Raw genomic sequence first — 24,456 nt, forward strand, 5'->3', positions numbered from 1 at the left:
TTGCTTCAAATGATCAAACTCACCAACAGATTGAAGGAAACTATAAAGTCTCTCTGTCTTGGTGTTGTGTGGAATAAAGTATGTCAATAAATGTATTATGATATTAATAAAGAAGATCGTAGTCAATAACTATTGAATTGATCCGAAAAACAATCCTACTTTAATGTTTTTAATTAGAACACTCTTTACAATATGTGTTTTTATTGTTGAGATTGAAAACAAAATGGTATAAAAGTTAAAAAAAATTATAGTCACTTTTTTAGTTATATTTGATTTTTAAGCACAACAATGTCACAAATTTCTATGAAAATGCCTCACAATTACACTTTTTACAGCAATTATTAGATTAAACATAACTGTGATTAATTCAATTAATTAATTACAGGTCAGGATTAATTGATCACTAAGAGAAACATAGACCAGAAGCTCCTTAATGCTCCCTTCTGGAAACAGATGACTGACTGGTTCTGTCTGTGATGATAAATGGGCCAGACTTTAAGAGTAAATGTGTCCATTTGCAGGATAATTCCCAACAGGACTCGAGGCGTCAAAAGTAGTGAAACTTCTTTTATACAAGTAAATAGCTATTACAGCAATTATACGGCTCCAAAGAACTTCAAAAAATATGTTTGTTTAAGCTGCTGAATGATAAAGGAGAAATACATTACCTGGATATATTTAAGATTACTCTGACAGAAGGGTGGAAACTTAAAAGGGCCCGAAAACTGCAGTGTAAGGTATATAGTGTAGTACATAATGAAAGTCACAAGCATGACAACTTCAAATGGAAACTGTGATTTACCCATTACTACACTTTCATTCATCCACTGATGCTAAGCTGGTGAAAAAGCCTTCCAGGAGGCCCGTGCTTACTCAGAAATTCTGAGCAGCAGTGAATGCAAAGCCCAATAATTAGCTGAACGCTTTATTCTCTTTCTGGGTTCATCCGAACGGCCAAATCAAGAGTTGATACCATACCTGAGTGTCATCACCGAGGATGTCGTCGTCGCAGAGCTGACCCTCGTATCCTTCCGAGCAGTTACAATAGAACGATCCGAATGTGTTAATGCACTCTCCCCCATTTTCACAATCGCCCTGGTCACACTCATTTACATCCTCATCACATCTGTGGAGGTGAAGACAGCGGAGACAAGTGAAGGGAATTTGAAAGTAAAAGGGAGAAGAATGAAAGATAAAAGCGCGGCGATGGGCTGAGAAGATGAAAAGAAAATAAATTGTTTGAAGGTCAACTTAGGAAAAAAGACGCTTCTTGTGTTAAATCATTTTTATGAAATCTCCATCTGCATTTGTGTTAAAAAAAAACACACGCTATAGACATACACTAAAAGAAAATGCATTACAACATCAGAAATATAGTTTTACACAGTGAGCTCATGAACTCATCTAAGCTTCTTGTATCAAAGACTTTATCCAGCTGTGAAAGGAAGAAAAGAAACACTTGGACTTCTTCTTTTCAATTCTTTCTTCCTTGATGGGATTTTTCTAAACACTTTTTCTGGAGAAAGTTAGTGAGATGGAAGAAACAAAGTGGAAGAAGCTTCATTGTATAACTATGTGAAGTTTTTTTTTCCTTTAACTTTAAAAGTCAGCGGAGTCATAAAGTTTACAGAGTTGACTCTTCAAAGAGTCAATGCGCTGACCAGTTCTTAGAAATATGAATATTTAATACTCTATAACCCAATTGAAGTTTTCAAGCTGGACCATACCAGTTTTAGTAAAACATTTTAGGATTTTTTTAGAAAATGTAAAATATATAATAGATTTATTTACGGTGTTAATATAATCGAATAAAAAGGGGGCTTAACACTTTAATTGTTGTTAAATCGGGTGTTTTAACAATATTATTATACAAAAGAACTAACAGATTAATTATAAAATATATAGTTTTTTTCCATCAAGTGTTTTTCCAAGCTTTTTTGGGCTCATGAAAACAAAAACAGCTGATTTCTTTGAGAGAAAACTGCCCTCTAGTGGTGAACCTGGAGAACAACCACATAAACACAGAGGTTATTTCAAAGACGTTGCTAAGCTGTAATTAAGAAAAGGAACTAGAGGCTGATTATAGTTTTTTTTTTCTTTTTAATCAAGTGTTGAATCGTAACCACCAATTTGCTTTGAATAATAGCAGGCCGAAGATACAAATCTGACTCAGTTTTAACCCAAAGAGGTTAAAAAAAATGAAGTGTGCAGTCAGTGTTTAAATAGCAAACACTCGTCTCTAACTGCCTTGTTTTGGCCGGTTTATAAGGCATGCGTTTGTGTGTCATTAGAATGCTTTATCTTACATAAGTCCCTGGAGTCCTCTTGGACAGCCACAGAGGAAAGTGTTGGCCACAGACGAACAGTCTCCCCCGTTCTGGCATGGGTTTGGCACGCAGGATGTCATTTCTATTTCACAAAGTTCCCCAGTGAACCCAGCACTGCAACTACACATGAAACCTGTTGGAAAAAAATGTATAAAATTAAAAAAAAATAATATTTTTTAGGAATTTAAATGTGAAAAAAAAATAATTTTAAAGCAAGTATATCAAAAACAAGTGTGAGTGTATTTGCAGACCTCCTGAAGGCAGGCTGCTGCAGACAGCTCCATTGAGGCAGGGCCGACTGACGCACGGATCTGGGTAAAGCACGCAGCCCAACTTGACCTCGCTGAGCCCGGCTATCTCAGCGTAGCGGCTTCTTTTATTCTGGAGTGGCAGCTCATTACCGTTCAGCATCAGTGAGCCCAGGCAGCCTTGGAAGCCGTCCTGGGCTCTCTGTGGGCCCCTCGCTGCACGGTCTCCCAGTCTTGGCACGCCGCTGGTCCTCTCGCCTTGCCCGTTCGCAGGCCTTACTTGGGCCCCGAAGAAAAAGGACGGGTCTGAAGCCAGAGGCCAAAGACTGACAGGCGCTCGAGCGGCTCTGCGGCGCTCCACATAACTGTCATCCAGTGACAGAAGGGTGTAGTTTGTCATCAGTTCCAAAGCAACTGAATGCCAGAGGCCATCATTTATCGGTCTGTCAGAGATACCCATAATGCCTAGAGTGTTGTCACAGTCTAGCTGGAACCAGAGTCGACCCCCTTCAATCTGCAGAAAGAGAGAAGGTAAAAAAAAAAACAACTTCTCTTTTTTTTAACATTAAAATGTTTTCTTTTCCAGGGTGGGAAAGCGAACTTTTAATTTACCTTGAGCATGGTGCAGGGGTTAACACGCGTGAACATAATGACGCCTCTTCTCTGAAGAGTCCTGATTCTCAGGCCGAGCCTCATCTCTCCACTCTGACCTCTCTCCGTCACTCTGTACTTGATGTAGCTGTTTCCAGAGAAACTCAGAGAGGTTCGGCCTACACACAGACACAGAGAGGTCAAAAGGTTACAACTTCAAATAAATGCTTCTTTTCTTTTTTTTTTTACCTCTGTCCATTAACATCCACTTGTCCATTTGTAACAAGTAGGAATAATAAAGATACTTAAAGCGTACCTGCACACTCATCTAGTCTGTCAGGCAGACACTGGCAGACAGATGGCGCTGTAGGACCAGAACGGACGCACTGCATGTCAGCTGGGCACGACTGACCTTCACAGAGCTCCACAGGAACGGAGCACAGACCTCCTGTTTTAAGAAGGAGTTGCAGGATTAAGAGAACACCATTCTAATGAACAGAATTTATCATATAGTGCTCACCGGGACAAACGCAGGTCTCCGTGCGGCTGAACCTCGGTGACACCAAACTGACTCTCTCTGTGCTGTAAGTCACGAGGGAGCCCCCCTCCACCGCTAGTGCGTTCTCACACACCTTGTCACCACAATTCAGCTTTCCAGAACAAGTGCTGCCCACCACGGCCATCCCGCCCAGGACTCCTCCGATCTGACCCTTCGCTGCAGCCTGCTCCAGCTTCACCGATAACTCTTGCTTTGAATAAAAGCCCCCGATCCGCCCGCCCCCCGACGCCTCTGGCCTCTCCATAGCCAGAACTAAGTCGACATCTGACGTCCCCATCACTGGCTGCACACTGATTATGTGCAAAGGATCCTGTTGCCCTGGAGACCATTTCCAGCCAGCTAGTCGTCGTAGCGTTGATTTGATTTGGTTCAGGTAGCTACCAAGTAATTCCTTTGGGGAGAGGGAGCCGAAGCGTAAGGTCACGGCGCTACGCAGCAGTTCATCTGTTACCTGTTCGACCAGGACTGACAGGTCAGCTATCACAGCAAAACGACCATCGCTCACGGTCGCGTTCATCTGGTATCTGACAAATGACAAGAGAAAGTGTCACATTTTTAAATTGGAACTCTCGGATTTGTGCGCTCGCTTGTGTGTACCTTCCAGGCTCCAGTCCAGCCAGAGCTACAATGCTGCCATCCTGTCTGTTGATCCTAAACATGCTCTTAGGCTGAGGCTTCTGGGTAAACAACAACACGTCGCTGGGATCACGGTCGGCTGCGTAGATCCGACCGACCGTGCCGCCCGGAAAGGTATCTGTCAACATGACGATGAAGATCTCCAGAGGGGAGACGGTGGGCTTGTACTGACTGTTGCCCATGACTCTCAGAGAGACCCAGGAGGACGCGGTGAGGCTCGGTTTACCAGAGTCACTTGCCTAAGATGGCGAAAAAAAAAAAGAGGTTAACAGATGTGCAGAATCAAGAAAATAAAAGAGAGCCAAACGTTTGAGGGGCCTCGAACGTTTGGCGGCTGAATCAATCTGTAGCCGGAAGTGGAAAGTTCACAACATTAGCCGGTTGCGTAAATTTCCTAATCTTTAGGAAAAAGTTTCAAAAATGATATTTTAAAACCTTTTCAGAGCTATCCGCTTTTAAGCTTTTAAATGTGAAATAAACCGTAACCATCTAGCAGTTTAGTGTGCAGGATGAGCTTCAAATGGGACAGAGAACGTTTATCGTTTTATTTCTTTTAAGTCAATATTAAGAAGTGTTTAAATTTGCATAACTACACATGTTTAACTACAAAAGAAAAAAACTCCTTCTGTAAATCAGCTGATTAAAAACTGGAAAAATGCAATTTTTTCTTTGTGAATTAGCTTATCAGAGCCGGTGAAATGCAGTTTTCTCTGTGATTCAGCTGATTGGAGTCGGCGAAATGCTGATTTTTTTGTAAATCAGCTGATTGGAGCCAGCAAAATGCATATTTTTTTCTCTGTAAAAAAAAAAGAAAACAAATAAAAAACTGCAAAAAAGTAAAAAGAAAAAAAAAGGAACGAAACAGGAAAAAAGGTCGAAAGCTTAAAATGGGGCTTCTGGGCGTGGACATCCGAGTCAATGATTTCAAACTTTTTTTTTTTTTTTTTGCAGCCGGGTAGGGGGAGGGACTTCCAGCTATTATATTTTGAGCGCCATATTTTTCTCCATGGCCAGATTCTCTTAAAACGATCAGATTACTCAGAACCTTTGATGTCTTTGAATTTTTCTTATTCCACACATTGTGTTTACTCAGTAAATACGGAGTAAAAACGCTTTAATAGAAAAGGATGCGTAAATAAATGACCAAATAAATGACATCCTTCACCTGGATTTCCAGGGTAAATTCTCTTGGGGCTTCAGAGCCGAACAAACGATTGGCTTTCAGAGTGCCGGTCTGATCCAAAGCGAAATAACTTCCTTCGTTTCCCGACGCAATGCGAAACACGAAGGGAGCGCCGTTTCTGGGGGAGTCTTCATCGCTGACTGACAATTTCAGCAGGTCGGTGCCAGCAGCCTGATTAAGCTGGAGGGAGAGAGAGAAAAAAACGGATGCGGCAGGAAAGCAAACAAACACTTTGAGTGTGCAAACACAAACAGGCAGAGGCATGTACCTGTATGACAGCTGTGGAATTAGGAGGAACAAAAACAGGGGGGTTGTCGTTGACGTCGGAGATGTCGATGTTAACCGTGACGGTGGTGGACATGGCAGGAGAACCACTGTCGAATGCTTGCACTGACAAAGAGTACATGGACACCTAGATGGAGAAAAAACAATCGAAAGTACACATGGTGAGGTCATATTGTTATTTATTGGCTGTAATGCTACATTCACATCGGGCACGTGACGCGCTTTTACACTGGAGCGTCGCTACCCGATACTAGCCCAAAATCGGCCCATCTTTCACCCCTCGTCCTCGTCATCCGTGTGGCAGCGGTGTCTGGTGCGGAATCGCGGAAGGGGGCCTTCTCCCTGATCTCCCCAGTTGCACCTCTCACCAGGGGTCCCCCGTCTTAGTGGGGGTCCCCCCTGGAGGGCTGCCTCACCTGGCACCTAGCTACTGGTGTGAAACGAGGGAATCCAACTGTTTAATTAAAACAAAGCGTCACGAGGGCCCGCGGCGGATCATATATATGATTTCTACCAACTGTCAAAGTATGTCAAAGTGAAGAAATTCAATAAAGCTCAAGTTTACGTGGTCTTACTAAAGTTTATTTGTAATACTTCCTGGGTTTTGATATTGTTCATTTGGTAAAAATTTTACATAAAAGACCACATGTTTTCTCACTTTTTCCATGTAAATTCGCATACAACCTATTTTCATTTGTGCAATATGCACAAATCAAATGTAGCGACAGTGTGACATGGTCGAACGTTCAATGGCTGGATGTTTTGTTTGTAGAGCCCGAAAACTAGGGATCAGAAACTTGTGCAGTGACACATAAATGCGAGAGCTGAAACACATATGCAGAGGCTGGTGTGAATGAAGCATAACTTTGAAAACAATATTTTCTTTTAAAAAAAAAACAACTAAAATGCAACTTTCTTGAGATATCGCAACTTCTGCTTACTAGTTCTCTATCGAGCCTTTTATTGACTTTAAGCAGTCCTGTAACAGGGTCAATCCAGAACTGGTTGCTCCGGTCGCCTTTCAGAATGGAATAGGTTATCCGCCCGTTCACCTGGCTGTCCAGATCTTCTGCAGAAACCTAAATGACAAAACAAACACAAAAGGCAGGTGGTCTACACAAACTTTTAATATCACAAGTGAGCCTGTAGAGCAAAAATGTTTGTGCACATTTTTATCTATGGGTGTGCTGCTCTTAAATAACACGTAAGGGTGAAGTAGGTGAGATGTAGGTGTGTCCTACACATTTTTCCTTTTTTGCATGCAGCATTTGTGCACGGTCAGTAAGGAGCCTGTGTACCTTTCTAATAACTAAAGACCGGACGTACTACACACACGACAGTCCTACATTCTACTTTCATCACATCCCTAAAGGTGGCCACACAAGGGAACTACAAACACTTCCACTTCCTTTAAGATGCAACCATACCCGTCTACGTCCCTCCACGGGCGCCGTTCAGATCAACCTCCATACAATCACATGTGACTAAGGCATTAGGTAAAAAGATGGAGACAAATGTAGTTACCCTTGTAACTGTCTGCCCCACTGAGGCATCCTCACTGATGAGCACGTTGTAAACCTCCTGATCGAAGGTGGGGGCGTTGTCGTTGACATCCATGAGTTCAATGACGACCATAGTGGCTGTACTAAGAGGAGGGTTCCCGCTGTCCCACGCCTCAACTGTGATGTAGTAGTCCTTACAGACCTCAAAGTCCAAGTCATCAGCTACAGATATGGAACCTTCATGCATATAAAAAGGTATTTATTAAGTCTTGTGATTTTGAGTGGGGCTACATATGAAACATGTGCTCACCCAGTTTTCTGTTTAAGATAAACTTTCCCAACTCATTGCCTGACCGGATGGTATAGGTGATCTCCGCATTCGGACCGATGTCGGCGCTCGTCGCCAGCACGCGGAGAACCTCTGTCCCCACAGCTACGTCTTCGGGGATTGTGACAGCATAGTCCCTCTTCTGGAAAACTGGGGCATTGTCGTTCACGTCCAGCACCAGAATGGTCAAATCAACCTGGGAAAGACCAGAAAACATAGATCGACTGAAACACAGGAAGTCGTTTGACTGGAGCTGAAGTTAAATCTTTGGTTTGCTGGACTTTTTGCTAAATCTGTATAATGTTTGGGCAGCTTCTAGTTTTATGGAACTATCACATCATTAGGTGAAAGACATTTCTTTTGTTAATTCTCTATTAATTTAAACTTCACATCAGTTTTTTTCTATAATTGATTGCACCCTCCCCCATTAAATGTGTTGATATTTTTTTTACATAAAAAAATTAAAAGTAGGATGTTTTTTTTCATCTTTAATTGCTTTTTTAATTTTAAAATCAGCAACAACTTGAATTGCATTCATCTATTGTGCTTCCTAAACAGGTGAGAATAGAACTATTTTAGAATAAGGTTAGAGATTACAGTCAGAAAGCTTAAAACTCTTATAAAGTTAAACCAAAAAATGTAAAACACAGTTTTTTTTTTTTAAATAACTTCTTTCTGTTTGCATCTGATTGTGCTCTTCAGACTAACTTCAAACTAACTGAAAGCAGACAAAATCCTTCACCAACCTGGGAAGACATCGCCCCCTGCTGGCCAACTCTGTCAGTAGCCTGGGCACGAACACGATAGGAGTCTTGGCTTTCCCTGTCCAGGGATTTCTCCAGAATAACTACTCCGGATATGGAATCGATAGAGAAGAATCCACTGAACGAGTCCACAAGAGAATAGACCACTGTACGGTTCAGGCCTGTGCAGGAAAATGTGCACAATTGATTTATGGCCTGTTGTGTTAATGCTTTGTAAATAAGTAGCTTATGAAACTAACTGACTGCTGAGTCTCTATTTTTCCTTCATTGTATGTTAGAAGACAGCGATTTTCTTTTTTTTTTTTTTTTCTTGGCTCACATTTGAACCCCTCATGCCAGTTTAATATCACAGCAGCTTACCCTCATCAGGGTCAGTGGCTTGCAGCCGGGTAAGCAAAGCCTTGGGGGCGGCGTTCTCATAAACACTTGCCAGGTAATGAGTAGACGAGAACAAAGGGGCATTGTCATTCACGTCCAACACTTTGAGAGAGATGTCAGATCTGCAGAACAGCCCTCCTCCATCAGTCGCCTGGGCGATGAGTTTATAGGTGGGAGTCAATTCACGGTCCATTACTGTGGCAGTGCGCAACTCGCCTATGAGGACAGAAAACACACGGGTTTATGATTAGTTACATTAATCTAATTGAACTATTTTGACTTTAAATGAATAATTAAAGGTACCAGTGTTTGCATCCATATAGAAATCCTCCACTCCAATGCCAAACAGGGAGTACTGGATTTCTGCGCTGGAGCCAGAGTCGGCATCTGCTGCGCTGACCGTAAGGATGCCCTTGTTGGTGGGAATGTCTTCTGGAAAAGAGGCACTGTAGACCGCCTGCATTTAAACACAAACAAACCAAGCATTTAAAGTTAATTTTTATTGAAAAATTAGATGAAAAAGCACTTAAATATCATAAAAATGTTACGATTATCCCTCTGTTCGGGTGTGACTAACCTACACCAAATCATAGTTCTCCCTATGTCTTTGGCAAATTAAATAAACATATTTGCACGCTTGACTGCTTGTCAGATCCTTTCTCAAGTAGTCACCTTGGATTTTTTGATGTAGATGTGAAAGCAAATGCCTAATGTTTAATTATGATTCATGATTTAATAAGTTAATCAAAGTTAAGACAAAGGAAGGACACTCGACAGCTCGGCTGAACACATTCTTTTTCAATCTGTCAAGTAAAGTTATGATTAAATCATCTTTTAAGATGATCATGCATCTTGCTAGACAGCCGATAATCCTCAACTAAACCCACCTGAACGGCTGTGATGTGAGTTTGATGAAGGATGAAGGAGCTCTATCCTGCATGTTTTTTTTTGTGTGTTTTAAAGCTTTCGCTTGAGTTGAAAAAGAAATATAAAGCAAAAAAAATGTTGATTTCCGTTGTACTAAATTTTTAGTACGATTAACATTAATTTAAAAGTACTGTAGCAAAGGTAGCTACCATGCATGGTAGTGTAACAACAGGTGAATTATAATGAAAAGCTTTAAAATAAATTTATAAAACCTAACAGAAAAAAAATATATTAAATTTGAATACTTTTTCCTTAAAAATAAACACATTTTGTAATGTAGAAGTTAAAAAAATGAATCAAACCTGATTCTTTTATTTATTCTTGTCATTAATTGTGAAAAAATGTATTCTAAGCTAAATTAAAGGTTTTTTTAAGTGTATTTTTTGGGATGAGCACTGCTAAATCCATTTTTAGAGGTTTTTAGTGTCAGGCTACATCTGAGTTATGTTCTATGAAATATAGTCCAAATGCAATTTGTAAGCAATAATTAATGTTTGTAGAGTAATTCATGATGGAACGTTGAATCAATATTTTAGCTGAACAAAACCTGTTTCTGCTATTGGGGTCTAGACTTTACTTTTCCCACCATGTCATAAATATGCAGATTTCAATTACTTACCTTTGTAGAGACCTTAATGTTAACCGAAAAAAATCAACATAAAAGTTAATTACAGAAAATGATGGGACTAAATAACATAATCGAACAAATTCGGAACTTCCACAGTGATTATTCTATTTCTTCTCATATATATCGTCATAAAATGTTAAATAAAACTTCAGTTCATCTCTTACCGCTTGTTGTTGTCCGGATCATGAAGCAAAAGTTTATTTTTAATAAGACTGCAGAGTGATGTTGAATATTTGATTTGGGCTATGTGAGCAAAACTAATGTTTTATGTGTGCATCCACACCCAGCAGCCAATCAGGATCGAGTATTCACCCAGACCATTTAAAACGTAGAAACACAATGTTTGTTATTACGGCTGTATATAACACTTCTTTAGGGTTCTGCTTATCATACTTTACTATTTTGTCCACACTTTGAGTTTATACATTTAAAAACTAAAAATAAAGGAAAATGCACCTGTTAAAACATTGGGATTAATCGTGATTAAATATATAAAGAATAAATTATATAATTATATATATATATATTAATCACGATTGACTATATAAATTAGATATAATCTGTTCAGATAAAATAGATTTTGCTTTTTTTATGTGTGTGGACAAAGGGGGAGGAATTAAAATGCAACACGTCTTCATGTCTTCTTCCCTTACTTGTTTGCAAATTGGACTGTTGTCATTGGCATCCATCACCGTAACCTCCACAGCGGTGTGAGCGACGTAAAGCCCATCGCTGGCTGTGATGTTGAGCAGATAATAGTCTTGCTGCTCACGATCCAGCAGTCCACTGACATACACTTTCCACTCCCCCTGAACAAGGGCCAGAGCAAACACTCCCCGCTGATTTCCACCTGGACCAAAAGGAAGACCAACCACAGAGGAAGACGAGGAGAGGGGGAAGAAAAAGTGAACAAACCTTTTCCGTTTTCAGGCAAATAAACACAAATTTATAAATGAATCTGTTTGCACTGAATCAATAAAAAATCCCCCCTTTGACACAAACTACCTCACCATCATAGTCCTTTAAAGATGAAACATTTGTGCTTTTATGATTTGCATGAATTTTTGGAGAGAATAAGAAATGTTAGGCTCATAAATAAGATAATAGCTTTTGAGTTGAGGGCGGTCAATGCTTCTTAAACTTCAATGGAGAAGATAAAAGAGCAGCAATCTTTAAAGTTTCTAGATAAAACCAGCTAGTAATTTTTAAATGAAAAACTTAATTTCCAGTTTTGTTTGAATTTAATGTTCCACAGATGTGCTGCTTTTCAGCCACAAAGGTTCTGCATTATATTTAAACACGCATGCAAGGCTTCGGCATCTTTTTATTTTATTATTAAACAGTTAAAAATTAAAAGCATGTTTAAATAAAATTGTTGTCTGTCCTACGTTTCAGCTTTTAATGAATGTTTTATGGTTAAAGGAAGATTTCACTTTTGTTGAAGAGGGAATTGCATGAAGTACTTATGAATGGTTGGTGTTTTATGTGCGGCACGCTGATGCAGGAGTGATCTGAGTTTGGAAGGAGATGCAGAGAGAAACTTTGTTTGGAGGAGACAGCTAGGAGCTGTTCAGAATAAATGGAAATCAAAGCGTAAGCAATAAAATTTCATATAAAAATACAAAACAGATTTTTTTCAAAGTATTATGACAATTTTATGCTTCATTTAAGGATTAATTCCGATGATAATCTGGTTTTTGGCGTTTTTTAACATGTTCTCATGGCATTTTTCGCATGATGAAGGACATGTATAAAGAAAATTATGCTTAAAATGGAATTTCTGATTTTGTCTTTATTCAAATTGGTGGGAATCGTAAGAAGATAAAAGAAGGTCATTGGAAAAAGCTCCCTGCTCCGCTTCACTCCAATGCATCCACTTGTAGATGACTAGATTCATGTACATCTACTATTTTTATTGCACTAGTAATGTTAGGTTGAGGTGTGAGGGTCTGTAAGATAGCAGGTGTGTAAACTGATGGATGATGGGAAATGGGCCACTCCACAAAAACTATATCCTAGAAATGTTTTGCCTAAACACAGCGTAATCATAAATAAAAGATCACTTTTACAATAGATCAAAGGATGATTTTGCCTATTTTTTGGATTTGCTCACCTGTGATGTAAAAGCTAACCAGACGGTTTTGGTCCGTTCCGTCTTGGTCCTTCGTTCTCAGAACAGCCACCACTTCTCCAAGAGGATCACTCTCCTTCACAGCGCCTCTGTAAAACTCCCTGTCAAACTGCGGCGGGTTGTCGTTGATGTCCGACACGGTTATGGTTACCACGGCGGTGGAAGAGAGCGGGAGCAACTCCGCCAAATCAGAGGCCACTACTTCAAAGCTGTAGCTGGAGCAGGCCTCGTGGTCCATCTGGCCCACTGTGGTGATCCAGCCCGTTTTACTGTCAATGGCGAAGACAGAACTGGTGGTGATGGCTCCGGTGAGGTACGGAGCGCCGATCGTCAAGTCCAGATTGTAGGTAAGCAGAGCCCCGAGGCTGTAGGTCACCTGTTGTTAGAAAGTAGATAGGACTTTTTCATTAACATATTATTGGGCAAAAAAAAAATGAAGTTGGGAAAGAATGACCACATACCTGTCCATTAGAGCCCCAATCAGGATCGAGGGCACGCACTTGGATCACTCTTGTCCCTGCTGGCATCCCCTCCATCACTGTGGCTACGTATGCGTTGGTCTCAAACGCTGGCTGGTTGTCGTTTACATCTAATATCTGCAAAATAGGACAAATCATCTAAAGTTCTGCTCTGCAAAGTGTAAAATTGAATATGAAATTGAGTCTGTTTTTGATTCCATCACATACAGGAAACATGCATATTTATTCTTATTAATTCAACATTTTCTTTAAAATATATATATATTTATTTTTTGTTTAAAGGAGGGCGCTTTCAGTGTGGATCTTTTGGCATGTGTTGCTCTCTGATCAAAATCTTTTGTCACTATCAAGGCAGTTCGGAGGCAGAGTTTCCAGAACAATTTGAATAATTTAACAGCCTTCTGGCTTTCACTTTTTGTTGTCGTTTTTAAACCTATACCCAAGGTGCACTGTTGTGTTTTGTTTGCAGTGAAGATGGTGTGCAGAATGCAATAAAAAGCAATAAAGTTTTTTTTTTTTTTTTTTTTGACAAGAGGATCTAGTGACAAACAAGAAAAGTTGCATTACCTGTGATAATGTTAGTGTGAAGGCTTTTGGATGAAAGAAGTCGCTGAAGATGTTGAAGCTTTTTGGTGAAAATGGTGACATAATTTACTTTATTTGCTGGAGGGATTTGCTTTAAATGCAAAAGCTATTTGCAAAATGTAAAATTGCCTAAAAGACTGGAATTTTCGTTAAAGAACCATGAAAGAGTAGTGAAGTTTACCTTAATTTCTGACAATTTGTTGTAAATTGCTTAAAAATATCTAATACTTAGCATTTTTGCAAAACTATTTAGTATGTTGCTTAAATATGAGCTAAACTCCAAAGTAGCCACAAAAAACTTTAGTTGCTTAAAAACTAGCAAAACTCAAAAATAGCCTAAAATTCCTCAATAAACTAAATTAGTCAAAAACATTGGCCTGTTGCTAAAATTGAAGCTAAACTCTAAATTAGCCTAAAAATACCTCAGTAGAAAACAAATTAGCCAAAAACCTTGGTATATTGCTCAAATATTAGCTAAACTCCAAATTAGCATTAAAAAAACCTCAGGTCAGGTCAAATTAGCCAAAAAAAGCTAGCGCATTGCTTAAATACTAGCTAAATTCCAAAACTAGCCAAAAATTCCCCAGTACACTAAATGAAAAACATTAGCCTGTTGCTAAAATTGAAGCTGAACTCAAAATTACTCTTAAAAAACCTCAGTAGATAACAAATTAGCCAAAAACCTTGGCATATTGCTCAAATATTAGCTAAACTCCAAATTAGCATAAAAAACCTCGGGTGAGGTCAAATTAGCCAAAAAAAAGCTAGCATATTGTTAAAATGCTAGCTAAATTCCAAAAAAAGACTAAATTCCCCATTACATTAAATGAAAAAAACATTAGCCTGTTGCTAAAATTGAAGCTAAACTCTAAATTTGCCCCCAAAAACAGTAGATAACAAATTAGGCAAAAATGTTAGCATGTTGCTAAAATATTAGGCATACTCCATTTTTTGGGAAAATTACTATAAAAGATTAAAACATTTCCCATTAATATATTTAAAGTTTTGTTGCTAATCTACTTAAAATGTTGACATTTGAAGACTTTCTTATTCAATTTCTATGTTGCATATTTTTCTCAATATTTCAAAAACTATAAAGTTTATGAATACCAAAAATACAAGCAGTAATGTCCTAAGCAAAAGAGTGATGGAGTTTGTACATGCCGAAAAATGTACGGAAAGGAGCAGGAGAATCACTGTTGTCTTAATGCTTACTAAGAATTCCCACTTTATATTCCTTAAAGCAACACATTAAATGTTTTATATTTTTTATTGGCATCTTTAAAATTGACAGGAAATGGGTCATTCAGCACCTTCACCCACCTTAACCTCCACATCCACAGTGGTGACCGACTCAGTCAAGTCTCGTCTCGTCGTTGCAGCGACTTTAAAGCGGTAGATGTTGACGTCTTCGTAATCCAGCGCTTTCAGCAGGCGAATGAGGCCCGTCTCCTTCTCCACCATGAAAGCTTCTCCTTGGTTGCTGTCGAGCGTCTCTCCTCCAACTGCGGTGAAGAAGCCCAACTGTCCCGGGCCCAGGTAAACGGAGCCCAGCGCTGTTCCTACAGCTGTGTCTTCCGGGATGGTGAAGGAGTACTGAGGCTGACTGAACGACGGGACGTACGCATCCGGGGGAACGACGTGGATGAACGCTGAAACCAGAGAGTGCTTGGGAGGAGAACCTCCATCTGTGGCTTTGACAAAGAAGGACAGCACAGTTCCCTGTAGGTGGTCCACTGTGCTTTTAGTCATCATCCAGCCACTGTCTGATTCCACCTGCACACCCACGGAAACATATTTTATCATCTTTAGACATTACCGTTTCAGTTAATATTTAAAATTTGAAACAAAGTAACAAAAATCATTTAGTTTTCAGCCATTTATTTAATTATCATATCTTACATTTAGAACAGATGTCGTCTGTTTACGACCTAAATATGACTATATTTTAGAAAATGAACCCGACATCAACCTCAATGCAACATCATTTAGTGGATGAATACAAATCTGTAATACACAGATGGCATTTAATCCTCTAATATCAAGAGGAGGCTGTTAGCTTTAAATATCCGCTAATTAAAAATGAATTTATACAGTGTAGAGTCATTAGTCGGGGTTTGTATCCAGTTTCAGATTTTTGGTCTAACGTAGTGACATAATAATGAGCTGGATTCTAATGTACTGACCTCCAAAACATCAACAAGTGAGAGGCGGGCCTCACTGTAAAGGGAGTAGGTTATCCTTCCATTAGAGCCGGCATCGGGGTCAGTGGCCTGGATCTGAGTGACCAGAGAACCTTTGGCAACATTAGCTTTGATGCTCATGCGATACTCCACTGCTCTGAACTTTGGAGCGTTGTCATTTTCATCTGCCAAGACCACTCGCACTGTACAAAATGATGCACGCCCTGAGGAAGAATAAATGTCCAAAAATTATTATTCTGATGCAGAAACAAAAAGTTGTTTTGTGAAAATGTGGTTGTAGACTCACTAAAGACATCTTTTGATCTATTCTAAAGTTATTTATGATTATGCTGTTTTAAAAATGAAAACCCCTGTATAGTTTCTAGGACATAGCTTCTGCAGAGCGGCAAGAGTTCATTAGAAATTTGTGTGGATTAAGCCTGACCCTACTTCCCGTCATCCATCTATTTACACTCTCTTGCGCTCGTTTACAGCCCCTCACACCTCCAACCTAACATTACAAACAAATTTGGCTTAAAATATTAGAGCTAACCAGCTGTACAGCTATGAGACAGACGCCAGCTCAGATGAGGAAAACAAAGACATACATGGATCTATTTGTCCACAAGGGGAGAGCGTAGCATGTTTTTCCGTCTGCTCTCCATTCACAAGAATAACTCAGAAATGCTTATTTTTTTTTCATTTTCTTCAAATATGTCCCCCATCATGAGAAAAAGGCCACAAGAACGTGTTAAAAACACCAAAAAAACAATGTAATTTTCATCGGAGAGGGTCTTTAAGCCCTAACGGTTAGTTTAAAAATAGAAATACCTCCCCCATCCAGGGCCATGACAGTCAGCACCATGTCTTTGTTCAGAGGATTTTCTCGATCCAACACTTCCACTGTGGATATGACTCCATCTGCATCGATGGTGAACTGACTTTTCCCTAAGTCGTTGATGAAGGAGTAGGTGATCTGGCCATTCAAACCTGAGTCTTCATCTGTCGCCCGAACCTAAAGATCAGTCAAAAAAAAGAAATGACTGTATTGATCACAAACATCAATTCAATAATGTTTCCTCCTAAGTGCAGTAGAGCTAAATAACCTGAATAACTCTTGATCCTGGAGAGGAATTTTCCGGGACTTCGGCCAGGTAGAACCTCTGACTGAAAACCGGGCTGTACAGATTAGCTCCCAGGACACGCACGACCACCTACGAATCAGTCTCAGTCATTCCACCAGCCTATTCCAGATAACTGCATGCTGACATTTTGTTGATGCTATAACATTAAATATCACAGGCTGATTTGTTATGCATTATTAGCTCAATGGAGAAATATTAAGCCTGTAAGCTACTAATGACGGATATTAATTACAGGCAGGACCCTTAGAAATATCACAGATGTATTTTTACTTTAAGTTTAAGAAGATGGTACATTTTATATATATGTATTCCATTTTTAATTACCACAAGTTGACAGATGTGAGCATACTCTAGGTAGCAGCTCAACTTCCCAGTAAATCTGAAATGACATGGCATTAACCTCACAGAAATCTGCAGTCATACTGGACAGCTGTGGCAGATGTTTGTGATAATTCCAGAATTAAGGGTTGCTAATGAAGAGCCTTCAGCGGACGGTATTAATGCTACAGGGCTTTAAAAAAAAAAAAAAAAAGCAAATCAGTTGACAGGACAAGACGGTAACTGCCAAAAAGTGGTTTCACCTGAGCGCTGTTGGTGAAGACTCCATCTGACACAGAGACATTGAGCTGATAGGAGAGTTTCATGCCTTGTCTCCTCTTGTTAGACAGACGAATCACCCCCGTATGTGGCTCCATCATAAAAGTCATTTTCTCATTTCCCGAGAGAATACTATACCTGTGGAGAGAGAAAAAAAAGAAGCGCCAACCTGATTATGCTGCATAAAGCTTTAAGGATACTACAAATGTTAATGGATGCTTCTAATCAAACGTGTCGAGACACCACTTTCATGCCAAAACTTTTTTTTTATACTTGAGCTAAACTTTCTAAAACATTTAACTTTTTTACCTCAGTTTTTGTGCGTCACAAATGTCTGCATCTGATGCATGAACGCAAGCCACAAAATGTCCTCTGGGAGCCAGCTCGCTGACAAAGGCCTCATATAGCGCTTGGCTGAAATTAGGTGGGGTGTCGTTTGTGTCAGTGACGGTCACAGTGACACTAACATCACTGCTGAGGGCAGGATCTCCGCTGTCCGTGGCTCTGACAATGAAGTTGTAGTACTGCATGAGCTCATAGTCGAGCATCCGTGCGGTGAATACTGATCCGCTGCCGCTGTCGATTTGGAAGAAGTCGGTGCTGTTGTACATGTCAGATAGGATCTGGTAGGTCACAGCAGCATTCTTTTCTGAGTCTTGGTCTTGAGCGAACACCTACAGGAAGGGAGTCAGCACATGTTATGATTCCTAAAACATTGTTCGTTTGTGGTTAAATTACATTGACTTTGTGTATTTTTACAGTCACAAAAAATGACAATAGGGTGTAATATATCTATAAGGTGACATTCTTTTTGTGTTTTTGTTACATAATTTTTCTTGGTTTACTTTTATGTAATGCCCCAGATCCCCTAGACACAAAATGGGGCATAACATAAATTGGGGGCTCGTCCGGGATCCATTATGCATCAGGATCTATTTTGTTTTTTTAATTACTTGATTTTCTTAATATTCTGTTTGTATTTGGAGACAAAAGTTTGATTAACGGTCGTTACTTTTCAAGAAAGATGACGCAAAAATGTAAAAATATTCGCAGCTTCTTTCCAGTTGTTGAATTTCTCCTGCTTACAGATCACCATGTAAAAAAAAGGCTGAGTTGGAAATTGTTTCCACCAGATTCTGTGCTCCTTAGCTGATCTGTAAATTGCATCTACTGTACATAGAGATGATGTGTTTAAAGATTCTATAGGACTTTCAATGTCATCTAGAAACTTTTATACTCCCAAACTAAAAAGCAGACCCATGGTATTTATGTATTTTGCTGTTATTTACTGTTAACAGCCTGTCTTAAATTTTGCGCTTGACATGGTAGGACAGTTCCAGCAAGGAGAATACAGATATCTTACAAAGGTAGAGAGTGTGTGCAGAAAAACAAAAAACTTTGGGAACATTATATAATATGCATTCGAACAGTGAGCGAACATCTTGGATTATATTTTAAAAATGACAATGTACTTTAATCAGCAACATGACAGTCAAGAGCTATTTATGAAGGACAAACTTAATCAAGTGGCTTTCAGCTCAATGAATGTCAATAAAACTGTCATAGTGTTTCTGTGGACTCAAAACTGTTTCACCCGTATTCTAATGACTGTGCACTATAGAGCTGCATTATTATATTTTTGGGTAAATAATTGGGTAAAAAGTTTCCACGAAAAATAAAGTGTCCTTGGAGGCATGAAAAAGTAAAAATATTCTGCTTGGTTGACAGCAAATACCACCTCTGTATTTTTGTAATATATAACAGTAAATTTCAACAGTGCATGGTAACTTAAAGGCCACTAGGGTCCCATCCCCCAAGATCATCCATTTTTCTTATGAAAAAGAACAAATGTAATAAGAAATCATTTTGTTATTGCATTTCTGAGTATTTCTCCTTTTAAATCGCTGTTAATCAAACTGTCAGACAGGCTCTGTTTGAAAAAATTAGCCTTCTTTACGTCACACCTGCTCTGCTGCACATGAACTAAACCCCTCATCTGGCCGGTTAGCGTGTCTAGTTCAGGTGCTGGAGAAGAGAAGACGGCATCTTTCCATGGACTGTGGTCAAATGAGCCGCCGTACGGATTTCCGTGGTCAAATCAGTCGTCACTGGATTTTTGTGTGAGTTTCATACAATACTTATGGTAGCAGGGCTGTGAATGCTGGAAAATCTCTGTAAGACTCCACGGAGCTTCTTGATGTGACCACGTAAAGGCGAACGGCGACTCATTTGACCACAGGCTTTTGTAGAAAGTTCGGTCCATGAAACTCTTCACTTCCTCGTCCTCCAGCACAAAACGATACAGCTGGATATTACCGATATTGCTTGACGTTTTTATGTAGTGGCGGTGAAGATTTACGCTAGCAAGACACAGAGCTAACATAATCAGACAGGGGGGATCAGGGGCGGAGCTGCTCAGCTCAGCTCAGCTCCAAAAGCCACGCCCCCTCAGGGGAGATTTTGGAAACAGAAGCTTCAGATTAACATGAAAAATGGCTTTTTAAGACATTTAGGTTTAGGGATTTTTGTTAAAAATGTCCTAATCATAATTAAAATTCTACGGGGTGCATTTTTTTTTTTAATTGTCATAGGGGGACTTTAAATCACGGGTCCTTAACTCTAACCCGGTACCAGTGCCGGTAGCCTAACCCTAACTCAGTACTAGTTCCGCGTCTGTTATCACATCCACTACCACGTCTTGAGGGTTGGGGACTCGCAATTCAATGGGAAAGGCCAGCACTTCAAAAAAAGATGAGTTAGGGACACCCAAAATGTCAAAAAGTGACGCACATGGGCCCCGATCCATAGATGACAAGTTTCGAATGAGAATGCATTGTCTACTCAAAAAGGTCCTTGCTGGGATTTGAACCAGGGCCTTCTCGTTGTGAAGTGAATGTGCTAACCACTGCTCCACCGTAACTTCAGACCAAATTGTAATAAATCATTTTCCATTGACTTAAACAAATTCCATATCTACAAAAGCATGAACACACCTGTAAGACTGATGTTCCTGTCATGGAGTTCTCAGACAGAACACAAGAGTACGATGCATTCTGGAACTCCGGCGGGTTATCGTTCACATCCAGAACCACAATATCCACATCCACCTCAGACTTTGCTCCGGTCAGTGTATCTGCAGCCTTCACCGTTAAGCGGTAATACTGTGTCGTCTCGTAGTCTAATGGGTAAATGACAGTGATAATTCCCGTGTCAAAGCCGATGTCAAACTGCACCATTGGATCTCCGTCCGTGATGGTGAAGATGATCTCCTGGCCTTCAGGGCTGCTGGCATTGATGCACAGAACAGAGGTGAAGACCGCCACATCCTCTCTGACTGTGACACCATAGAAGGACTTGTCAAACACCGGCATGGCTTTATTCACCACGGTGACGGGCAGCTGCACCTCACTGGACAGACGGGGGAAGCCTCCGTCGGTGGCCACCACTGTCAACTTGTACTCTGCATTCGACAAGTCAGCTCCAAAAGCTCTCTTTAGAATCAGCTCTCCTGATACTGGATTTATCTGATGGACATGGTAAAGATGACTTTTTTTATATAAAAAAATCTTTTAAAAATGAAAGCATAATAGATGTAACTTTTACCTCAAAGTTTCTCTGCTGCATCTTCAGACTGTAAGTCACTTCTCCATTTGGGCCGTAGTCCCGGTCCACTGCTGAGACCCTGAAAATGACTGATCCTGGTACAGCTTCTACCTGAACGGCAGCATAGTATGGGAGGTTCACAAACTCTGGAACATTGTCGTTCACATCCTCAACCTAAATGAAGAGTACAGTGTTTTGTAAATCGTATTGCATGGATTTTTCCATTAAAAACAATTAATGTCATAGGACAATCATGACCAAACACATTTTAAGTTTCTAGAACTAGCTTTTACTGCAACCCAAGACACAAAAATGTTTTGAAAATAGTCCACATAGTTTAGGCTTAATTTTTTTTCATAGGTCAAGCTTCAAACACAGTCATCTTAAGGCACTTTAAAACTAAACACTTGCAACAGAACTGCAAACATGACTTCCTTGAGAGTCAAGAATTTGGACTGCTATCCCCAAAGTATTTAATTCCAGAATGGCGGTTAAGGTTCTCATTCATCCAGGCGATGTCTTTCAAGTTGAGTCATGGAAACTGGATTTAAAAACTTTGTCAGAGATGGATAAATCCACTTGGATGAGTAGTCCAGTTACCATGACTTAACTTCAAGACGATCCAAAAACAAAGTACTGTATCGTTCTGTTGACAAACATGTTAGGTTGCTAACACCCACCTTCACTTGCACAGTCACCCTGGCTACTTTCAGTATCTCATCTTCTCTGCTGACTTCCACCACCAGCTCATAACTTTCCTTCTCCTCCCGATCAAAAGGTACCCCGGTGGTCAGTACCGCTCCACAGGTGGGTCGGATGGCGAATCGTCCTCCCGGGTTAAGCAGGGTGTACTTGAGCGGCTCATTGAGCCGGTGGCCAATTGTATTCACAATAGTCACCAAAGTGACATTGGATACGTTCTCAGATATGGAGCCAGAGAACACAGGGAGGGTGAAGAGAAGATCGCTGTCCATTGCATCTTTAACAAAGACTATGACCGTTGCAATGCTGGAAAATCTTCCATCCCATACCTTCAAACAAATAGGCCAAAACATTTGTACTGCAGTTGACCAACAGTTCTGACATTGATAGTCTGAAGGCCGTGCAACACTGGTGCTACGTACAATTTGAGCATATTGAAGGGATAAAAATTGGTCATATGTGAATATATGTGGAAAAACTGGGAGTTGCAACCTGAAAGAGCCATCTTCTGTGTGGTGCCAAACACATGAAACCTGACCCGAGTCGACGCACGGGTGATTTGTTCGTCAATTACATCTTTTTAACGTGACACATGTTCCGTATACGTGATTAAAAAGTTATACATCTGTGGTACGTGCATGTAAAATCTGTTAGGCATACCAGCATGCCCGGCACTGGACTGCATGGCGCCCTAGGCGAACAACAAATTTGGCGCCCCCTGCAGGGTCTGAGATTCTAGCTGGGGCTTGAACAGAGAAACTCTACATTTAAAAGCAAATGTTCTAACTAACTGTGCCACTGATCAGCAAATATTAAAAAGTAAAGTAAACTGTTTAAGGTGTTGAGAAAAAAAAAAGTCTTTTTCTACCAAAATGCAAGGAGGGAACTTCCAAACAATTTTATATAAAAAAACAGACAAACTTCTGCTTTGACCCCATGTTTCCTCGTCTTCCTTTTTTTATCCTTAAAGTTTTAAAGAAGCACTAACAGCAGCAACACCGCGCACCCCTCTCCTCCCCCAACCGAGTGTAGACAGCAGCAGCGACAGGAAGGGAGGGGCTGCACTGCAGATGTATTGATAACTTAAAACTTTTGAGTTGTTTTATGTATGTTTTGTAATCATTACTTTTTTATTTTTACATGAAATGAGTGGTGCGTCAAACTGTTTAACAAAATATTATATATATATATATATATATATATATATATATATACACATTTTGATTTGGCGCCCCCTGTAGAAGATGGCACCCTAAGCGGGCGCCTAGGGTCACCTATGCCCAGAGCCGGCCCTGAATACATAGAACGGTCATGGAAATCCACAAATTTGCGTATGCATCTTACAAAAATCACACACTATTGCAAAATATTACGTAATAATTGCAGCTAAACTATGTAGACTGCATAGTTTTCAACCAACGCAAAATTTTGAACGGCTTTAAACCAAATTCACGTAAAGACCTGTTGGGCGAAACCCTTGATGGACATCTGCGCACATCGATGAATGTCTAACGCAAGAAACACTTACGAATCACATAAAAGACTGAAATTACATACGTGGACAATGTGTAAATTGTAAGTGGCGTCAGTGTGACATGGTCTTAAGTATGAGGAATTTTAAAGAAAAGGGACAATCACTTACCCTCACATTAAAGCGATAACGGTCCTTACTGAGATTCCTGTTTGCGACAGTCACAACTCCCGAGTAGCGGTCCACAAAAAAGTATTCCATATTGCTATCAACCAAAGAATAAAACAACTTTGGTGTGGTAAATTCTCCAGTGATGACATCCGGGTCTAAAGCCTCAATTCTAAGAACCTCAACCCCCACATAGGTGGGCAGCAGAAGGACGGTCTCGTAAATTTCCTGGGAGAACTTAGGGGGTGAGTCATTGATGTTGATCACCTGGAAATAAGGTGTATAGTTATGAAGAAATGGTACAATAACATCCGAGTAAAACCTTAAGAACATGAAAAGATGTTGTTTACTTGCCTTGATCGAAACCTCTGCTGGGCTGTCTGCACACAGAGAAGGCTCTCCACTGTCTCGTACTTGAACGCGGAAGAGAAACTCCGAGAAAGTTTCAAAGTCCAGATTAGCAATCGTTCTAAATATATAACAACAAATGAACAAACCCGTTAGAAAAGGCATCTGTTTATAAACAGGTGAGATAAATCAACCAGTCAATTTGGTCTTCATACTGATACCAACCGAATGGATCCAGTTCCAGAGTCCACACTAAAAAACATTCGGGCCGTCTCATCTATGATCTGGAACACTAGCATGGCATTGTGATTGCGGTCCTTGTCTGTGGCTTGAATGACCAGAGGATTACCGTCATCGCTCAGAACCACGCTGTTGACCAGAGCAGCTTCACTGACTCTACCAGCATATCTGCTCAAAAGGAAAACAATGAGCAAAAAGAACATGGTACACTTGAATAGCTTTATGTTAAAACTTAATAGTTGAAGTATTAAAGGTCAACTTTCGTCACCACTGGTACCTGGTTTGAAGGAATTCTGGTGGGTTGTCATTGACATCCCCAACTTGAACAATGACGGCAGCACTGGCTTCCACTCCAGCCATGCTCAGAGCACGCACCATCAGAAAGTAGGAAGCTGTTTGCTGGTTGTAAATAAAAGTCCATTAAGTTAATAAATTCTTTGCTGTTTTT

At 40.1% G+C, this 24,456-nt stretch overlaps 1 protein-coding gene across 1 annotated transcript in view; it reads right to left on the reverse strand.

Annotated features, from left to right (window-relative positions):
* Window positions 1–24,456, reverse strand: part of LOC112139500 (protocadherin Fat 3) — a 90,894-nt gene that overhangs the window by 31,637 nt on the left and 34,801 nt on the right. The window contains exons 17-46 of the mRNA XM_036215088.1: window positions 24,286–24,407; window positions 23,994–24,176; window positions 23,424–23,889; window positions 21,760–22,110; window positions 21,080–21,253; window positions 20,470–21,000; window positions 17,786–18,150; window positions 17,461–17,614; window positions 16,841–16,948; window positions 16,566–16,749; window positions 15,738–15,958; window positions 14,875–15,327; window positions 12,949–13,083; window positions 12,470–12,863; window positions 11,010–11,206; window positions 9,105–9,258; window positions 8,784–9,017; window positions 8,406–8,584; window positions 7,642–7,855; window positions 7,354–7,568; window positions 6,771–6,908; window positions 5,813–5,956; window positions 5,527–5,724; window positions 4,323–4,600; window positions 3,687–4,249; window positions 3,483–3,614; window positions 3,188–3,345; window positions 2,579–3,089; window positions 2,307–2,460; window positions 979–1,126 (exon numbers count right to left, since the gene is read on the reverse strand). Of these exons, the coding sequence (XP_036070981.1) occupies window positions 979–1,126; window positions 2,307–2,460; window positions 2,579–3,089; window positions 3,188–3,345; window positions 3,483–3,614; window positions 3,687–4,249; window positions 4,323–4,600; window positions 5,527–5,724; window positions 5,813–5,956; window positions 6,771–6,908; window positions 7,354–7,568; window positions 7,642–7,855; window positions 8,406–8,584; window positions 8,784–9,017; window positions 9,105–9,258; window positions 11,010–11,206; window positions 12,470–12,863; window positions 12,949–13,083; window positions 14,875–15,327; window positions 15,738–15,958; window positions 16,566–16,749; window positions 16,841–16,948; window positions 17,461–17,614; window positions 17,786–18,150; window positions 20,470–21,000; window positions 21,080–21,253; window positions 21,760–22,110; window positions 23,424–23,889; window positions 23,994–24,176; window positions 24,286–24,407 (7,458 nt within the window). The remainder of the gene's footprint in view (window positions 1–978; window positions 1,127–2,306; window positions 2,461–2,578; window positions 3,090–3,187; window positions 3,346–3,482; window positions 3,615–3,686; window positions 4,250–4,322; window positions 4,601–5,526; window positions 5,725–5,812; window positions 5,957–6,770; window positions 6,909–7,353; window positions 7,569–7,641; window positions 7,856–8,405; window positions 8,585–8,783; window positions 9,018–9,104; window positions 9,259–11,009; window positions 11,207–12,469; window positions 12,864–12,948; window positions 13,084–14,874; window positions 15,328–15,737; window positions 15,959–16,565; window positions 16,750–16,840; window positions 16,949–17,460; window positions 17,615–17,785; window positions 18,151–20,469; window positions 21,001–21,079; window positions 21,254–21,759; window positions 22,111–23,423; window positions 23,890–23,993; window positions 24,177–24,285; window positions 24,408–24,456) is intronic.

The sequence above is a fragment of the Oryzias melastigma genome, linkage group LG14, assembly GCF_002922805.2.
Source record: "Oryzias melastigma strain HK-1 linkage group LG14, ASM292280v2, whole genome shotgun sequence".
NCBI lineage: Eukaryota > Metazoa > Chordata > Actinopteri > Beloniformes > Adrianichthyidae > Oryzias > Oryzias melastigma.